This window comes from Fukomys damarensis, unplaced genomic scaffold, assembly GCF_012274545.1.
Source record: "Fukomys damarensis isolate Sample0158 unplaced genomic scaffold, DMR_v1.0_HiC HiC_scaffold_7, whole genome shotgun sequence".
Classification (NCBI taxonomy): Eukaryota; Metazoa; Chordata; class Mammalia; order Rodentia; family Bathyergidae; genus Fukomys; species Fukomys damarensis.
The window spans coordinates 20409347-20428187 of NW_022900919.1; the positions used below are offsets into that span (position 1 = coordinate 20409347).

At 42.9% G+C, this 18841-nt stretch overlaps 1 protein-coding gene across 5 annotated transcripts in view; it reads left to right on the forward strand.

Moving 5' to 3' along the window:
- Nucleotides 1-18841, forward strand: part of Znf592 (zinc finger protein 592) — a 46396-nt gene that overhangs the window by 21223 nt on the left and 6332 nt on the right. For all 5 annotated transcript variants that reach the window (XM_010621120.3, XM_010621122.3, XM_010621118.3 and 2 more), the window contains 3 exons: nt 1647-3889; nt 9169-9347; nt 18650-18826. In XM_010621120.3, the coding sequence (XP_010619422.1) occupies nt 1667-3889; nt 9169-9347; nt 18650-18826 (2579 nt within the window). In that variant the 5' untranslated portion in view covers nt 1647-1666. The remainder of the gene's footprint in view (nt 1-1646; nt 3890-9168; nt 9348-18649; nt 18827-18841) is intronic.

The window sequence follows — 18841 nt, forward strand, 5'->3', positions numbered from 1 at the left end:
TTGAGATAGTCTTACTATTAGTTCAGGCTGGGCTTGAACTCATCATATAGCTCAGGATGGCCTTGAACTCATGGTGATCTGCCTACGTCAGCCTTCTGAATGCTAGAATTACAGGTGTGCCCTCCATGCCTGGCTTGGCACATACCTTAAATGCCAAGGTGGCATATACTCTCAGAAGCTGAGGCAGGGAAGTTGTAAATTGGACAAAGCCATTGGGTAATTTAGCAACTCAGACTGTCTCAAAATTAAAAATATATCAATAAATAGGGCTGGGGATGTAGCTCAGTGTGAGGGCCCTGGGTTCAATCCCTTAGTACCACCCCCAAACTCTGCAAAAAAGTGATCCTCCCTTCTCAGCTTCCCAAGTGCTGGGACTATAGGAAGGCACTGCTGTATCTGAATTCTTTGTGCTGTTTTAATGCTTAAGCATTATAGCTATGCATATGGCTTTTGGGAATTTTTGTTCTTAGGATAAATTTCTGGAAGTGGGCTTCCTGTATTCCAGAATTTGCCACTTAACTGGCACTGTGGAACAATTACTCTTCTTTCTAAGAGTTGTGCCAATCTGCTTCTAGAAAGATTTCTAGCATTAATGTGATATAAGAAATGAGTAAGCCAGAAAGGGCCTGAGATGGTGAAATAGATACAGGATTTAAGGGCTAAATGATGAATGGAGATGGCAAAGTTGCTCTTTCTTCCTTTTGTCAGGCTTGAGCCACCCAGTTTCAAGCTTCGTGAGGGGAGGACTCTTCCTAGACCCTCGCTCTCTGGGGCTGCATAGTTCTGTAGCTTTGCGGGATTGTGAAGAAAGCAGGGGCATTAAGTTAAAGTAGTATTGTTGTTCTAATTTTGTTGTTGTAGTTGTTCTAGTTTTTGTGTATTACATTAAAGCAGAATTTAGTCTTCTCCCAAATGGTCATCTGGCCAATTCGATAACTGTGTGGTTCCTTGAGGGTCACCCTGCTCCTTGGGTTTATTTACTTACCAGTAACAACTTTAGGGTAAAAAGTCAAGGAATCAAGTGTGTTTGCTTAGAGAGAAAAGTTGCCTAGGTAGGAGATGACGTAGTCAGGTGTCATGTATGAATCAGAGGTATTCTAAAGGAGGGAACCATTGAACAATGCTTGAAAAGAGAGTAGGGTCAGGTGTGGTGGCACACGCCTATAATCCCAGCTCTTGGGAGGCTGAGGCAGGAGGATTGCTATGAGTTGGAGGTTAGCCTGAACTATATAACAAGAAGCTCTCTTAAAAAAAAGAGTAAAAAAAAAGAAAATAGGGTGGGGCTATGTGGCTGGCTGTTTGCTAGGCACCGTTCACCACAGAGGGTGATTGCTGCCCCTGGATATTGGGCCATGTGAGATGGGTGTGCCCTGTCTCATCACTGTGAGGTCAGCAGGGACTTCTAGTTACTGAAGTCCATGCTCTACCAGGCAGGGTTGATACTACATGTGTTTCTCTTTCTACCTTTTCCCCACCTCCCAACGTTTTAGGGTAAGATTCATCGTGTGACTTCCTGTCATTGAATGTGGGGTTCTGCATGAGTGTGCCAGCTGTGCATGTGCCACAGCTATGTATGTGAAGATGGTGTAGGACAGAGAATCCAGTGTGGCCCTGGTAGTTACTGATTGTGTCTTGCTCTGTTACAGCCCTTGGTGAGCCTCCAGCCATGGGGGATATGAAAACCCCCGATTTTGATGATCTTCTTGCTGCCTTCGACATCCCAGACCCCACAAGCCTTGATGCCAAGGAGGCCATCCAGACTCCCAGCGAGGAGAGTGAGAGTCCCCTCAAGCCCTCAGGCATGTGTCTGGATGAAAACGTGTCCCTATCTCACTCAGGATCTGCCCCAGATGTGCCGGCTGTGAGTGTCATTGTCAAGAACACCAGCCGCCAGGAGTCCTTTGAGGCAGAGAAAGACCATGTCACCCCTAGCCTCTTGCACAATGGCTTCCGGGGCACAGATCTTCCTCCAGAACCCCCCAACTGTGGGAAGTTTGACTCCACTTTCTTAAATGGAGACAGTGCCAGGAGTTTCTCTGGCAAGCTGGAGCCTCCCAAGTCTGAGCCATTAACCACCTTCAACCAGTTTAGCCCGATCTCTAGCCCAGAGCCTGAGGATTCCATCAAAGATAATGGGTTTAGGATAAAGCCCAAGCACTCGGACAGTTATTTCCCGCCCCCTCCTGGGTGTGGGACTGTGGTGGGCCCAGTCCTGGAGGCACTGACCAAGTTTCCAGTCCCAGAACTGCACATGTTTGATCACTTTTGTAAGAAAGAACCCAAGCCTGAGCCCTTGCCCTTGGAGAGTCAGGAGGACTACTCTCGAGGTGGGCAGAAGGTGGTGGAGCCCCACAGAGAGCTGGATTCCAGTCGATTCTTTGGGGAAGCTTTGGAGTTCGACAGTCAGCCTGGCCACAGTGTCGGTGAGCCCAAGAAGCCCATCCTGGAGCTGGGAACCTATTCATCCGTGCCCCCCAGGCAGCGCCTCAAGCCTGCTCATTCCAGGCTGTCCTCGTGTGTTGCAGCCTTGGTAGCCTTGCAGGCCAAAAGGGTGGCCAGTGTCACCAAGGAGGATCAGTCTGGCCACATAAAGGATCCCTCAGGGGCCACCAAAGAGGGTTCCAAAGGTAGCCCCAAAATGCCCAAGTCACCAAAGAGTCCCCGGAGCCCTCTGGAGGCTACTCGGAAAAGCATGAAGCCATCAGACAGCCCACGGAGCATCTGCAGTGATGGCAGCAGCAGAGGCTCTCCATCTGTGGCTGCCAGCTCCCCACCAGCCATCCCCAAAGTTAGAATCAAAACCATCAAGACATCGTCAGGGGAAATCAAACGGACCATTACCAGGATCCTGCCAGACCCTGATGATCCATGTAAGTCCCCTGTGGGGTCGCCTGTAGGGAGCACCACTGCTGAGGCCCCAGGTGAGGTGCCAGGGGAAGAGGGCACAGCCCTACCTGTGGAGGGGCACCTTCCTGAGGCAGGCACAAATTTAGGAAGCCCCCAGGGTGACAGGAAAGGGGAAGAGAATGTGACAAAGGCTGGTGACTCTTCGTCTCCCTGCGGCAGCTCTGCACCCCAGGTCCCCAAGGGGGTGGCCCAGGGCTTGAAGATGAGCAAGAAGCAACAGAGCATGGCCCCACAGGCCTCGACTCCCACCAGTCTCCTGCCCAAAGCTGTGCACCTGGCCAACCTCAACCTGGTCCCCCACAGCGTTGCTGCATCTGTGACGGCCAAATCCTCTGCACAGAGACAGAGCCAGCCCCAGCTCACACAGATGTCGGTGCCCCTGGTGCACCAGGTGAAGAAGGCTGCCCCCCTGATTGTGGAAGTCTTCAACAAGGTCCTGCACAGCTCCAACCCCGTGCCCCTGTATGCACCGAATCTCAGCCCTCCTGCGGACAGCAGGATCCATGTGCCTGCCAGCGGGTACTGCTGCTTGGAGTGTGGGGACGCATTTGCCTTAGAGAAGAGTCTGAGCCAGCACTACAGCCGGCGCAGTGTCCACATCGAGGCACTGTGCACTCTATGCTCGCAGACACTGCTCTTCTTCAATAAGTGCAGCCTGCTCCGGCATGCCCGAGACCACAAGAGCAAGGGACTCGTCATGCAGTGCTCTCAGCTGCTTGTAAAGCCCATTGCCGCTGACCAGATGTTTGTGTCAGCGCCGGCCAGTACCCCGGCACCAGCGGCCCTGGCCTCCTCCTCATCTCCCAAACATGGCACCTCCTCAGGCAACAGTAACCCCCAACCCCCAGCTTTTCCGCTCTACCCAGACCCTGTGAGGCTCATCCGGTACGGAACCAAATGTCCTGAATGTCACAAGCAGATGCAGGACTACATAGTCCTGGCTGCACATTTCCAGAGGACGTCGGAGGAAACCGAGGGGCTGGTAAGTAGACCCTTGCTGTGAGGGGTTCTGTGTTGGGTACAGGGGAGCGTTCCCAGATGCGTGTGCAGTGGAGGGTCATAGCATCCCACAAGAAGATGCTGGCTCACCTGGACATACAGTACCTGGTGTTTACTGGGGGACGAGTCCAGGCCTTCCCTGAGGGGAAACACCGAAGATTTTGTGAGTGGTTTGTAAATGCGCCTGCCAGCCTGTTGTCAGGCCTGGTCTTTGGCAGGTGTCAAACAGTCCTGGCTTGTCCCCAGAGGAACCTAGGTGGGTGAGTCACTCTCCCTGTGCCGCACTGTTCATTTAAAGAGTGTGTCTTTAGTAAGTTGTTGTTCTGCCCTTCCATGGCCACGCTGTTTTTCAAAGTCCTGTTGGGGACACTTTAGGAGGGCTGGTGACAGGGCTGAAGTGGGAGAAAGGAGGGCAGGTAGAGGATGAGTCTGTCCTGTGGCCTCTTCCTCTTATCCAGGTTCTCACCATGGCTTGTTCCAACTCTTGGTTTTGCTTGCTGAGGTCTTTGTTTTAAGAGGTACGCTGTATTGGTGGCTGTCTGTGTTAGCAGGTCCCATCGAGGAGGTGGCCTCCCAACATGCTCTCTCTGTCCCCTGTAGCCAGGGTGTTAGGACCTGGGAGGGGAGCAGTTCAGCTGTTACCTCAGCTCACCCGGGGCTTTGCTGGTATTGTTGGCCAATGCGCTCTATATTTGTTTCCCCAGTGCCTGCTGTGCCCAAGACTCTGGGCTGCTTGAGGGATGCCACTTTCCTTTGGGAGCACCCAGCAGCTGAGCAAGGGCAGCTGTCACCACCCAACAGCTGCAGTGTGGGACAGTGTGAGATTGGGGCTAAAGCAGATTACAAACCTGGTTGCACAAAGTGCCTCAGAGGCACTAGTTCATGGTGACTGCCTATGTAGGGACAGTGGTGCAGGGAGATGACATTTCAGCTAGGCCTGTGAGGTGGAGTTTGGAGGAGGGTGTGCAGGCACGGGGAACAAAGGTCTGAGCTCAGGCAGAGTGGGGTGACAGACAGGAAATAAAGCTGCAGGAAAATGTTGTGTAAAAGCAGCTCCAACCTGGTAGATCTGTGGGTTTCTTGGAGTCCAGGATGCCAGGACATGACCCGTCACAGAGCTGTCAGATCTGGATACAGAACAGCTTCCCATGCCAAAAAGAAGGATATAGGGAGCACTTCTGGGCCTTGTGGCCACTGTCTTCTTACCCCTCCAGTGAGTGACCTCTTCTGCATGCATGGCATGTCTTCTCTCCTTTTCTGCAGACCACTGCTTACCCTTTCTTTTCAGAGTACTTCTTTTCCTCATTTTAGAGTACTTCTTCTTTCCTTCATTTCAAAACACTTCCCCTAACTTTCATGCCTATGATACCTTTAATATCGCCAGTTCTTTGGAACAGCAAGAGCCTGGAGAGGACTGCTGGCCCTACACTGTCTGACAGTAGTATCCCCAGCTCTTTACAAAAAAAATTTTTTTTATCTGGAGACAAGTCTTGCTAAGTTGCTAAGTTGCTCAGGCTGAGTTCAAACTTGTAATCCTCTTGACTCAGCCTCCTAGAGTGCTGGTAATAGAGGTGCGTGCCACATTTAATTAAAAAAATTTTTTTTGGTACTGGGGATCGAACTCAGGACTTTGTGCTTGTGAGTCAGGTGGCAACACCACTGAGCTAAATCCCCGGCCCTGATTTTAAATTTTGAGATTGCATCTCACTAAGTCGCTGAGGCTGGCTGGATCCCTGTCCTTCAGCCTCCTGAGTAGGTGAGATTAAAAGTGTATACCACAGTAACTGGCAAGCTCCCTATCTTTTACCTATTGATTTTAGTATCCATCAGTAATAACTGCTTGAGTCTTTGTTTTTTTAGTTGCAAGAGTTTATTTTTCCAATTTCTTTCTCATTTACTAGCTAGAATTTTATATAAAATATCTTTCCCACTCTGGCTGCTCTAAAATATAGTTTGTACTGGAAAACAGGATAGTTGTTTTGTTTCCTTTCGTGAACAGATTTTAGAGTTGTGAGCTGATCTGATAATCTCTAATAGTGTTTTAGGAATCCCCTTTCTATTGATTTTTTAAATGGTGGTAAAATACATATACATTTTCTCAGCCGTTTCTACGTGTACAGTTTATCAGTGTTAAGTGCAGTCACCGATCTCCTGAACTCTTCCTCTTGAAGAGCGTTAGACAACTTCCATTTTACCCACGCCCCACCCCGGCCCTGGCAATCGTCCTTCTCTTTGGTTTGAGTAAACTTGACTATGCTAAGTGCCTCATATAGCGGACTCCTGCTATAAAGAGTATAGCAGAATTGTCATTTTGTCCCTGGTTTACCTCACGTGGCATGTCATCAAGGTTATCTGTGTTTATGGCCTGTGTCAGAATCCCTTCTTTGGAAAGGCTGACACTGTTTTGCGTATCATGTACATATGTACTACACTTTGTTTATCCATTAATCTGTTGATGGGTACTTGCGTTTCTTCCATGTTTTTACTAATCTGAATAATGCTCATATGAAATTGGGCATAACAGTATCTTTTTTGTGACTTTGCTTTTGATTCTTTTCATTATGTGCCCAGGAATGGCATTTTGGATCATATGGTAAATTGTGTTTACTTTTTGAGGAGCCACCATATTATTTTCAGCAACTGCACCATTTCCTATTCCTAGCCACAGTGTGTAAGGTACCAGTTTCTCCATGTCCTCACAATGTTTACTGTCTTTCATAATACCATCCAAATGGGCATAATGTAACCTCCTGAATCTAACGCACTCTCTCTCCCTCTCTCCCTCTCCTCCCCAACTTTCTCTCTTTCTTTCTTTCTGGAGAACTGGGGATTGAACGCAGGGCCTTTGCACTAAACTGCATTCCCAGCCTGATTGATTATTGATGGATTAATTGATTGATTCATTGGGTCTTGTTAAAAGCTGAGTTGCCCAGACTGCGCTCAAATTCACAGTCCTCTTTCCTCAGCATCCCAGAGTGCTGGGACCACAGATATGCCCTACCATCCCTAGCTATATGAGTTTTTAAAATGATACAAAATATTTATGTGGTTTCAAAGTTAAAAGTATAACAGTGTATACTCAGGGAAATCTAGCTTTCATTCTTGATCTTTTCACTCTGTTCTTTCTTTCTCATAGGTACATAGTTGTAAAAACAGGTTTTTGTTTTTGTTTTGTTTGTTTGTTTGTTTTTTGAGACAGGGTCTCACTATGTAGTTGAGACTGACCTGGAACTCACTATGTAGCCCAGGCTGGTCTCGAACTCACAGTGATCCTCTTACTTCAGCCTCCCAAGTGCTGGGATTACAGGAGTGCACCACCACACCTGGCATATATTTTGGGTTTTTTAAGACAGGGTCTCCCTGTGTAGTTCAGGCTGGCCTTAAACTCACTAGGTAGCCCAGGCTGGCTGTGAACTTGTGGCAATCCTCCTGCCTCAGCCTCGCAATGCTAAGATTACAGGTATGTGCCACCATGCCTGGCTCTTTTCAGTTTTTCGTGTTACCTTTTTTTTTTGCATCTGTTTGTATGTTATTTTTCTCTTCTCTTAGACAAAGTTACCACACTGTACACTATTCTGCATCTAAAATCCATACATTAGAAAACCTTCTAAAACTTTATATTATGGAGTGTCTGAAACATGTAAAAGTGGGAAGAACTGAGCATAGTGGCACATGTCTGTAGTCTCAGCATGTGGGAGGTTGAGACAAGAGGATTATAAATTCAAGGTCAGTTTAAACCACATGTGGTGGCTCACACCTGTAATCTCAGCACTTGGGAGGCTGAGGCAGGAGGATCACTATAAATTTGAGTCCGCCCTGGGCTACAAAGTGAGTTTAAAGCCAGCCTGAACTGTATAGTCTCAAAAAAAAGCCAAAACCACCACCAAAACAAAACAAAACCAAAAAACCCAACAACAACAACAACAAAACACCAGCCTAGATTGCATAGCAACACCCTGTCTTAAAAAAAAAAAAAAGTGGAAAGAATGTTTAAATGATCCTTTCATTAATAATTGTCAACTTGTGGCCCCCATTTGCTTCATGTATTTTCTTACTTCTCTTCCCCTATGGATGGATTATTTTTAAACAGATTCCAAAATCATTGTATCTGTAAATATTTTAGTATATATTTCTTTGGTAGCCAGCTTTTCTGTTACTTGAAACAAATACCTGAAGAAATTACCTTATAAAGAAAGCAAGTTCTTTTTGGCTCACAGTTTTGGAGGGTTCATTGCATGGGTGGTTGGCCAGGATGCCTTGGGCCTGTGATTCATGTCATTTGGGCAGGACATGAACAAAGAAAAGAGGCTGAGGTCCACCAAACCCTTCCCCAAAGACCTTTTGTGTTTCACCCTTCCCCATAGTGCCACTGGCTGTGGACCAAACCTTTAATACGCAGGCCTTTGGGGGATACGCCAGGTCCTTCAGATTACAGCAAACTCTAGTTTATAGCTTTATAGTGAGCTCGGAAAGATAAAGTTCTTTTTTTTTCTTCAAAAACATAAAGATGACATCATATCTAAAATTAATAAAACTTTCTTATCAAATAAAATATCTCGATATTATGAAGTTAGTATTCACATGTCTCTAATTGTCTTCTTTCTTTTAAACTCGCTTGTTTGACTCAAGATTCATTCAAGGGGTATCATTCCAAATGGTTGAAAATATGTCTTAAAACTTTTTTGTTGTTGTTTTTGGTACTGGGGCTGGAACCCAGGTCCTTGTGGGTACTAGGCAAGTGCTCTGCACTGAACTACATCCCAGTTTAAATATCTTTTAATCTGTAAGTTTCTGTTCCCATGTCTCTTTTTCTGTCACAATTTGTCAAAAACCCTGGGTGTTTGTCTAGGAGAGTCTGTCATGCTGAATGTTTTGATTAAGGCAGAGATCTTTTCCTGTCTTCCCTGCCAGTTTGTCTCATGAGCACCTCCTCTGACCTCTTGGTCAGGGATACAACCCCCTCCTTTTCACTAAGCAGCCAGGGTGCTGCTTGAGGTACTGTTCCCATGACAGGACAGATGTAGCTGTAGCCCTACAGGCATAGAGTGAGAACAGGCAGGCTGTCTCTGACTTGTGAGGTGTTGCACAGCATTGCTTGCTGGACGAGGTCTGGGTGTCACCAGTTCCTGGGCAAGTTGGAAATGAGAGTGGTTAAGAGCAAAGGCTTTCTGACCCATGTCCTGGGAGAGCCAGGTTGCTGGTACGGGAAAAGCCACAGGGCTGCGGCACCTCATGACCTGCTTTCTCGGTGTTCTTTCCTAGACATGCCAGGTGTGTCAGATGCTGCTGCCCAACCAGTGCAGCTTCTGTGCACACCAGCGGATTCATGCTCACAAGTCCCCCTACTGCTGCCCGGAGTGTGGAGTCCTCTGTCGCTCCGCCTACTTCCAGACCCATGTCAAGGAGAATTGCCTGCACTATGCCCGCAAGGTGGGCTACAGGTGGGTTCTGCCTGGCTCCCTGTCCTGGTATTGCCTGATGGCTAATCCTCTCCCTAGTCTAGAACTTGTTTGAAACTGACGTTTGGTCTTAGAGGCCTAATAGCACAAGAATCTTGGTTGGTATATGGTCAGATATTACTGTATTGTGGAGGATAGGAAGAGCAAGAGGGCAGAAAATGGGTTTTAAAAAATTAAATAGTAAAAAAACCTTTGAAGGTGAGCGTAGTGGTACACACCTATAATCCCAGCTATTCAGAAGGCTGAGGCAGAATTTCAAGTTCAACCTCAGCCTGGGTACCCTGTCTCAAAATACAAAATAAAAGGGCTGGGGTGTAGCTCCTAGGTTTGATCCTCAGTGTGACATACATACATAGAAAAAGAAAGAAAGAAAGATTTGAAGGGGAAGGTTTTGGGGTGATTGTTAATTTGTCTTTTTGAGACAGGGGCCTTGCTGTGCTGCCCAGCCTGGCCTAGAATTGCTGGGCGCGAGTGAGCCTCTAGCCTCAGCCTTCTGGGAGCTGAGATTACAAGTGTGTCACTTTGCTCAGCTTTGGACTTGGGTTTAAAAAGTATATAAATTTAATTTGCTCACAAAGTTATTTGTGTTTGCCATACTAAATTTGTTTTTTTTTATTTTTAAAATATTTTATTTTTAAATAAATTTTACTTTATCCCAATCCCCCCTTTCTCTTATGTTCCTCCCCCATGTACAAAAGCTTTGTTTCCATTTTTTCCTTCTATTTTCACCTTTTTCCCTGTCCCTTCCTCCTTCCTCCCTCTCTCCTCCCTTGTTTCCTTTACCATTTAAACATTTTCTTCCCATTTCCCAATATCTATTATGCATTTCAGTCCTTATTTCCACTTTCAATTTCTCACACCAGAGAAACAACACAATATTTAAACTTTTGTGTTGGATTTATTTCACTTAAGAGTATGGTCTCAAGGTTCATCCATTTAGCTATAAATGTCTGAAGCTTATGTACTCCATTGTAGGAAAAAAACCCATGTCTTCTTTATCCACTCATCGATTGACCGGCATTTGGGCTGTTTCCAAGATTTAGCTATTACAAACTGTGCTGCTGTAAACATGGATGTGCATGTATCGCTGTGGCATGATGCTTTTAATTCTTTTGGGACAGTATCAAGAAGGGGAATAGCTGAGTCAAATGCAACCTCTAGTTCTTGTTTTGAGGAATCTCCACACTGATTCCCATAGTGGTTGTACCAGTCTGTGTTCCCACCAACAGTGGAAAAGGGTTCCTTTTTCCCCACAGCCCCTCCAGCATTTGTTATTGGTTGATTTCTTGATAGTGGCCATTCTCTCTGGAGATAGAATCTCAGTATTGTTTTAATTTGTAGTTCTTAAATTATGTTGATCATTATTTCATATATTTATTTGCTGTTTCTAATTCTTCATCTGAGATATGTCTTTTCATTTCAGATGCCTATTTTTTAGTTTGGGGAGGTCTGATTTTTTGAGTTCTTTATATATTCTAGATAATAGTCCTTTATCTGATGAGTAGCTGGTAAAAAGTTTTTCCTACTCTGTGGGTTGTCTCTTCACTCTGTTGGTGGTTTCTCTTGCTGTGCAAAAGCTTTTTAATAAGATAAGGTCCCAGTTGTTGATTCTTTGTTGTATTTCCTGTTTGGTCTGTGTTTTGTTTGTGAAGTCTTTGACTAACCCTATGCCCTCAACTGTTCTACCTATTCTTTCTTCTAGCAGACTTAGTGTTTCTGTTTTGTTTTTGTTTTTTGAGGCAGGGTCTCCCTGAACTCACTATGTAGCCCAGGCTGGCCTCAAACTTGTGGTGATTCTCCTACCTCAGCCTCCTGAGTGCTGGGATTACAGGCATGCACCACCAACCCTGGCTTAGTGTTTCTGTTTTAATATTTCGATCTTTGATCTATTTTGATTTTAGGTTAGTGTGTGGTGAAAGATAAGGATCTAGTTTCAGTCTTCAGCATATGGAAGGCCAGTTTTCCAGCACTATTTTTTAAAAAGGCTTTCTTCCAGTGAAGGTGTTTGGCTCCTTTGTCAAAGATTAGGTGGTTGAGTGTGTCTGGAGTTGTTTTTGCATCTTCTAGTCTGTTCCATTGATCCTCAGGTCTGCTCTTTTGCCAATATCATGCTGGTTTTTTTTTTTTGTTTTTTTTTGTTTTATCACAGTAGCTTTGTATATAACTGAAAGTCAGGAATTGTGATAACTCTTGTATTGCCATTGTTGCCTAGAATTGCCTTTGCTATTATAGGTCTTTGCTGGTTCCAAATGAATTTTAGGATTATTTTTTTCTAATTCTGTGAGCTATGCTGTTGGAATTTTGATTGGGATTGCATTAAATCCCATACTAAATTTACAGTACTGTTTTGATAATAAGTTTACTGATCGCAATATTTTGAAATGTTCTAATTTTCATTGACAAAAGTTATCCAGCCTTTTTGTAAGACTTGAATCTCTAAGGGCTCTAGTTTCTTCAATTTTGTTAATGGAAAAAATGATCAGCTTTAGAGTGAAAGTAAGAAAACTCTTATTTTAAACTGAATCTCCTCTGTGTTGAATTTTTTTTTTCTTTTTCTTTTTTCCTGTACTGGGATTGAACCCCAGGGCTTTTGTGGTGAGCTACATCCCCCGCCCCCTAAATTTTGAGATAGGATCTTGCTAAGCCATTAAGATGCCTAGGCTGAGTTTGAAATTGGAATTCTCCTGCCTCGGCCTCCCACAGGGTTGGGTTTATAGGCATGTTCTACCACACTTTTTTTTTCTCTTTTAGTTTATTGGTACATTTTAGGTATACAGTACAGTTACATTCGTTATTGGGATCTTGTACCTTTACATGATAGGTCTTGGTTCTCATTTTTTCCTCTTGTCCCTGCCCTCCCTTCACCCCCCCTCCCCTCCCCATTTACAAACACTTTATTTCCATTTTTTCATTTTCTCGTATTTTTTTCTTTTCCCTTATTACCTTTCCCCTATCCTTCCCACTTCCCCCTACACCTTTAGCCTTTTTCTTCCTATTTCACATTGTCAATTATATCATTAAGATCTTATGTACTATTATAGTTTTTCACACCAGAGAAACTGTTCGGTATTTGCACATGTGTGACATATTTATTTCACTTAGGAATATATCCTCAATATGTATCCGTTTGCTATGAATGAATCTAATTTCTCATTCTTTATGGCTGAGTAGTATTCCATTTTATAGAAAAACCACATCTTTATCCAATTTCCAACTAATGGGCAAGTGGGCTGTTTCCAAGTTTTAGCTATTACAAACTGTGCCGCGATAAACATAGGTGAGCTAAGAGTTTATCGATTTTATTCTTTCAAAAAACCAACTCTTTGATTAATTTATTTTTTGTATCGTTTTCTTAGTTTCCATTGCTTTGATTTCTGCTCTAATCTTTATAATTTCCTCTCTTGTTTGAGCTTTGTGTTTTTCTTGCTCTTGTTTTTCTAGTAGTCTAAGATTCATCATTAGGTTGTTTATTTGAGCTTGCTGTTTTCCTTGTGTGGGCATTCAGTGCTATGAATTTTTCATGTAGAACTGCTTTCATTCTGTCCCATATATTCCTGTATGTTGTATTGGCGTTTTCATTTATTTGTAAAAACTGTCTAATTTCTTCTTTAATTTCCTCTGTGATATTCAAACCTATTCTGTGAGCTAGTATGTGATCTATCTTGGAGAATGACCCATGTGTAGCCAAAAAGAATGTATATTCTGATTTTGTGGGGTGGAACACTCCATAGACGTCTATTAAGTCCATGCATTCAAAAGCTTGGTTCAGTTCTAGTATTTCATTGTTGATTTTTTTGCCTAGATGATCTGTCCATTTGTGAAAGTGGGGTATTTAGATCCCTCACTACAATTGTATTAGTGCTTATTTGTTTTTTTCATGTTTTTTAATATTTCTTTTATATAGTTGGGGACATTAATATTTGGTGCATATGTTTGTAATTGTCATTTCTTCCTCTAGAATTGTTTCCTTTACAAGGATGTAGTAGCCTTCTTTGTCTCTTTTAATTAGTTTTGGTTTGAAATTTACTTTGTCTGTGAATAAGATTGCTACCCCTGCTTTTTTCTGGGCTCCTGTCACATGGAGAATTGTTTTCCATCCTTTCACTTTCAGTCTATGGGCTTCTTTTTGCAGTAGATGTGTTTCTTATATACAACATATTGTTGGATTTTGCTTCTTAATCCATTCTGCCAGTCTATTTCTCTTGATTGGTGAGTTGAGGCCATTGACATTGATGGTTATAACTGATATGTACTGACTTATTATTGGCCTTTTGTTGACTCTTTTCTTTCTCACCTCCTTCTAGTTTCTTGCCTTGCCTATTTGATTTGCTCATGGTGTTGTTACCTTCATTGTTTAGAATTCCTTGTAGTGCTGGTTTGGGATTCATGAAGTTTCTCAGGTGTTCTTTGTCATGGAAGTATCTTATTTCCCCATCCATTCTGAAAGAGAGTTTTGCAGGATACATCAATCTAGGCTAGAGGTTGTTTTCTTTTCGTACTTGAAATTCCTTACTCCAGGCTCTCCTTGACCTAAGGGTTTGTGTTGAAAAGTCTGCTGTGATTCTAATGGGCTTTCCTTTGCATGTGATTTGTTTCTTTTCTCTTACTGCCTGTAGTATTTTGTTCTTCTGTTGGGTTTCTGGGATCTTGATTATTATATGTCTAGGTGTAGATTTTTTTTTAATTGTGGCTAGTTGGAGTCCTATATGCCTCACTTATCTGTATACTTATCTGTACACTTTTTTTAATTTTTAAATTTTTGTTTTGTTTTTTATGCCACCACTTTTGCGTCAAATATTTATAAGCAGAAGTCATTTTCAGGAAAAAGATCAAGTTGATCAAAGCTTACTCTTAAAGACATGGATCTGCAACTTTACTTTGACCCAGTCAGGTCTCCTAATTGGGAACTTTTGTTATTTTGACTTCTAAAAATTATTTTTTGTTGTTGTTGTTTTTTTTGAGACAAGGTCTCACTAGGTAGTTGAGACTGACATGGAACTCACTAGACCAGGCTGGTCTCGAACTCACAACGAACCTCCTGCCTCAGCCTCTCCCTAGTGCTGGGATTATAGGTGTGCGCCACCACACCTGGCTCTAAAAATTAATTTTGACTAAATTTAATCACATTTTCTGCTCCTTGGAATTTCAGAAGTTTTGATTTAGTTCATTTGTCTTTTATATGCATACTTACTATCGTTAGCATTGCTAAATACTCAGAATACAAAGATGATTTTTAATACAGTCACAGAGTTCTACAACCACCATAAATAATTTTAGAGCATTTTTACCATTCAAAAAGAATCCCCGTACCCACCAATCCTCGTATCCCTTCAACCCTAGACAACCACTAATTCACTTTCTGTTTCTTAGATTTACCTCTTCTATACATTTCATATAATACGTGGTCCTAGAATAGTATTTTTCAGAATCACACGTGTAACAGCTGTCAGTCTTTCATTCCTTTTAATGGCTGAATGCTGTTCCATTGTATGGATAGACCACGTTGTTTGTTTATTCATCATTTGATGGGTATTTGGGCTGTTTCAACCTCCTGTTATGCCTGTTATGAATATTTGCTGCTAATGAACACACATGCATAAGTTTTTTTGTGGGCCTGTTTTCCTTTTGAGAATATGCCTAGGAGTGGAATCATTGGTTCAAATCATAACTTTTATATTTAACTTCTTGGAAACCCGTCAGCCTGTTTTTCTACAAGTTTCTATTCCTACAAGCAGTGTACAAAGGGTTTAAACTCTATATCCTTGCCAACATTTGCTCTTGTCTGACATTGTGATTATAACTGTCCTTTTGGGTGTGAAGCAGTGTCTTATTTGTATTTTTCCTGATGTTAATGGTATTGAGCATGAACATATCTTCATGTGCTTATTAGCCATTTGTATCTCTGAGAAATGTCTATTCAGATTCTTCACCCATTTTAAAAATTGAATTGTTATCTTGTTATTGAGTTATAAGTGTTCTGTGACGTAAGTCCCTTGTTTTATATATATATATATATATGATTTACAAACATTCCTTCCCATTTTTTGGTATTAATGTTTTTAAATTCTAAAAAGATAGATGTGTTCTACTTCACTGAATTCTGCAATAGAGTTTTACAATATTATTTTATTTTTTATTATTTTTGCTTTTTTAAAAGTGTAAAGGCCAAATATATATGTATATCATTGTGCAGTAGATATGCTTTACATGAAATGTAGCTATATACATTATATATATTTTAGAATTTTATCATGTATTCTGGGCTTTGTTGGTAATTTGGGAAGTAGCAGTGATGTCATAAGGAAGAAATATAGAAGGTTTTCCCTTTTATTTTTAATTTTTAGAAATTTTATTTATTTATTTTTGTTTTGTTTTTTGAGACAGTCTCACTATGTAGTTGAGACTGACCTGGAACTCACTATGTAGCCCAGGCTGGTCTCGAACTCATAGCAATCCTCTTGCCTCAACCTCCCGAGAGCTGGAATTACAGGTGTGCGCCGCCATACCTGGCTAGAAATTTTATTAGTGTGTTTGCAGGTTGTAATGATTGCATTCCTCATGGGGACTTGGAATGCATGCATAATGTGACTTTAATTCTTTTCATTTCCCTTTCTCTTGCCTCCCTCCCCCTTCCCTCATCTCCTCTCCCTTTTCCATTTGCAAAAGATCTATCTCCTTGTTTCCTGTTACCTTTTATTTTGCTATTAAAATTATTTGTATTTTGGGTCTCAGATATCAGAAACCATGGGATATTTAAGCTGCATGTCTGATTTTTTTCCCTTAACATTATTGTCTTAAGATGCATCCATTTTCCTACGAAGACTTAATAACGACATTTTCTTATTTGTGATTAGCAGAGTTAAATGTCAGACTATATTCTGTTTTCTGAAACTTTGCATATTTTACAACATACAGTTATTCCATAATTGTTTACTTTCTTTTAAAAAAGAATGGTCAAAGGTTGTATCAAGAGGTTGGATTTTTCTTCAGTGTGTAAACCCTGCTGGGGTCAGTGCTTCCCTGAAGCACGAGTCCTTTTTACCCACTAGGTGCTTACAGTGGATGAAGTTTCTCAATGAACATTTACCACACTGAATGGATTTGCAGTGGCATTTGAGAGAAGTATGCTTGTATTGTTTGTGTAGGAGTTTAGTCAAACTGCCCAAATAAATACATAAAAGTATATATACCAAATACACAAGTATATATATAGATATAGATATATATCTATCTATATCTATATCTATCTATCTACCTTTCTATCTATCTATCTATCTATCTACCTATCTATCAAGTATACTGGGGCAACTTTGGATGAATTTGGAAATGTGTGGGTTTTTTCCCCACTCCTAATTTGTAGCAGTGGTGGCAAAACTATGGCATGAGTGCCACAGTGGGCAGTTTATATTATTGAAAGCTCTGAAAGGTTTGCCATCATGGCCTTATATGTGGTATGAAGCACTTGTGTGTACTAACAGTTTGCGTGTGCGCGCGTGCGTGTGTGTGTGTGTGTGTGTGTGTGTGTGTGTGTGTTTCCTGAGAATTGAACCCAGGTCCTCAAGTTTCACTATTTTGTCTAATGGGAAGAAAAGAAAAATAAGGAGCTTATGTAAAAATTTTATAATTCAAAGCATGTAGACAGTAATGAAAGCTCTGAAGAGTTCATTGCCAACAACATCCTGTTCTTGTGAACTATTCCTCATTGCTAATTGTTTGCAGAGGTGATCCTGTTGTCCCCCCCATCACCCAACTCCTACTTGTACAAGGAAGAAAAAGGATTACAAGATTCAGGGATGATTTATATGGATTGTGAAATTGGTTTATAAACTTATAATAAAGTTAATATTCAGGAATCAGGAATCAAAGACTTCTTAGGTGAAATCTTGTCCTTTCTTTTTTTTTTTTCTTTTGATACAGGCTCTCTCTATGTAGTTCAGATTGGCCTTGAACTCACTGTGTACCCCAGGTTGGCCTGGAACTCATGGTGATCTCCCTGCCTCAGCCTCCCAAGGGCTGGGATGGGAGGTGTGAATCGCCAAACCCAGGTTGTTCTTTCTTTCAATAAAACAGCAGCCTCTCTTGTAACACCTACCAGACCTTCAAGGTCATAGGGTTAGGAACTTTTGGAACAAAAGGAACATAAGGAGCAGGATAAGGAAGATGTTTCCTCCGGCAGGGGTGGAGTGGGGTGGGTAGACCTGTGAGAGTCTTTGCAGCAGGGGAAACGCTGAACTCTTAAGATATACTAGGAACCTCAAAATTGCTGGTGGCAGGGGCAGGGTCATCGCACTGAAAGAAGAAAATTTGTAGAAATGCTTTAGGTTAAATGAGTTTCACATGACCTCCATTTTAGAAAAACTATTTAAGATAATTCTTTATCGAGGACCTGGGTTCTTCATATATTACAAAAATATGTATCTACCAAACAAAACTCAGAAGGGCCAGAGACTTAGCTCAGTGGTTCTGCCACCTGCCTCACAAGCGCAAGGTCCCAAGTTCAGTCCCTGGTACCAAACAAAACGAAACTCAGAAGATGCAGTTTGTAGGGAGAAAAAGAAATAAAAAGAGCCAGGTGTAGTGGTGCACACCTGTCATCCCAGCTACTTAGGAGGCTGAGGTGGGAGGATCGCAAATCCAGGTCAGTTTGAGTAACATTAGCAGAACCATGTCTCAATGGAAAGCAAATAAAAAGCCATCCCACAGTCTTGCTGGGGTGTCACAACACTTTAGAGCCCCACCATCCAGAACAGTACCGGCTAGGTGTGGCTTTTAAGTGCTTGAAATGTGACCAGTGTCCATCTTCACAGTGGGTCCTCTAGACAGTGCTGCTCTCGAGTGCTTCTTCCCGGGCTCCATCTTGTGGTTATGCCAGGCGTACTGAGTTTCCTGACTAGGTGCTTGCTCGGTGCCAGTCCCTGGGAAGGCAGAGGCCTTCACAATTCCTCTGTACTTCTGCATTGGGGCCACACACTGGACTGAGACTGTTGTTAGTGAGCTCCCTCTCCCCTCCCACTGCCTCCTTAGATGGGCTTGGATTTCAGGTTGGCAGAAGGATGTCTCCTGGACAGTGGAAGGAGGGTTCTCCACTGGTGTGGCACTGGGCTCCAGGGACCTCAGGTGCCCACTTGGTGCCAGGCTGCACAGCATGGTCAGGGTATGTGTGTGGAGGAAGGGAGCTTCCACTCATGACCAGGGACAGGCCCCAAGGTAGTCCTACCCTGCCTCTGTCCCTCTCCTCCAGTAGCAACACCTCTGGGTCTGACACTCCCATCTCTCTCATCCAGGTGCATCCACTGTGGTGTCGTCCACCTGACCTTGGCCTTGCTGAAAAGCCACATCCAGGAGCGACACTGCCAAGTTTTCCACAAATGTGCATTCTGCCCCATGGCCTTCAAGACTGCCAGCAGTACTGAGGACCACAGCACCACCCAGCACCCCACCCAGCCCCACAGACCCTCCCAGTGAGTGCAGAGAGG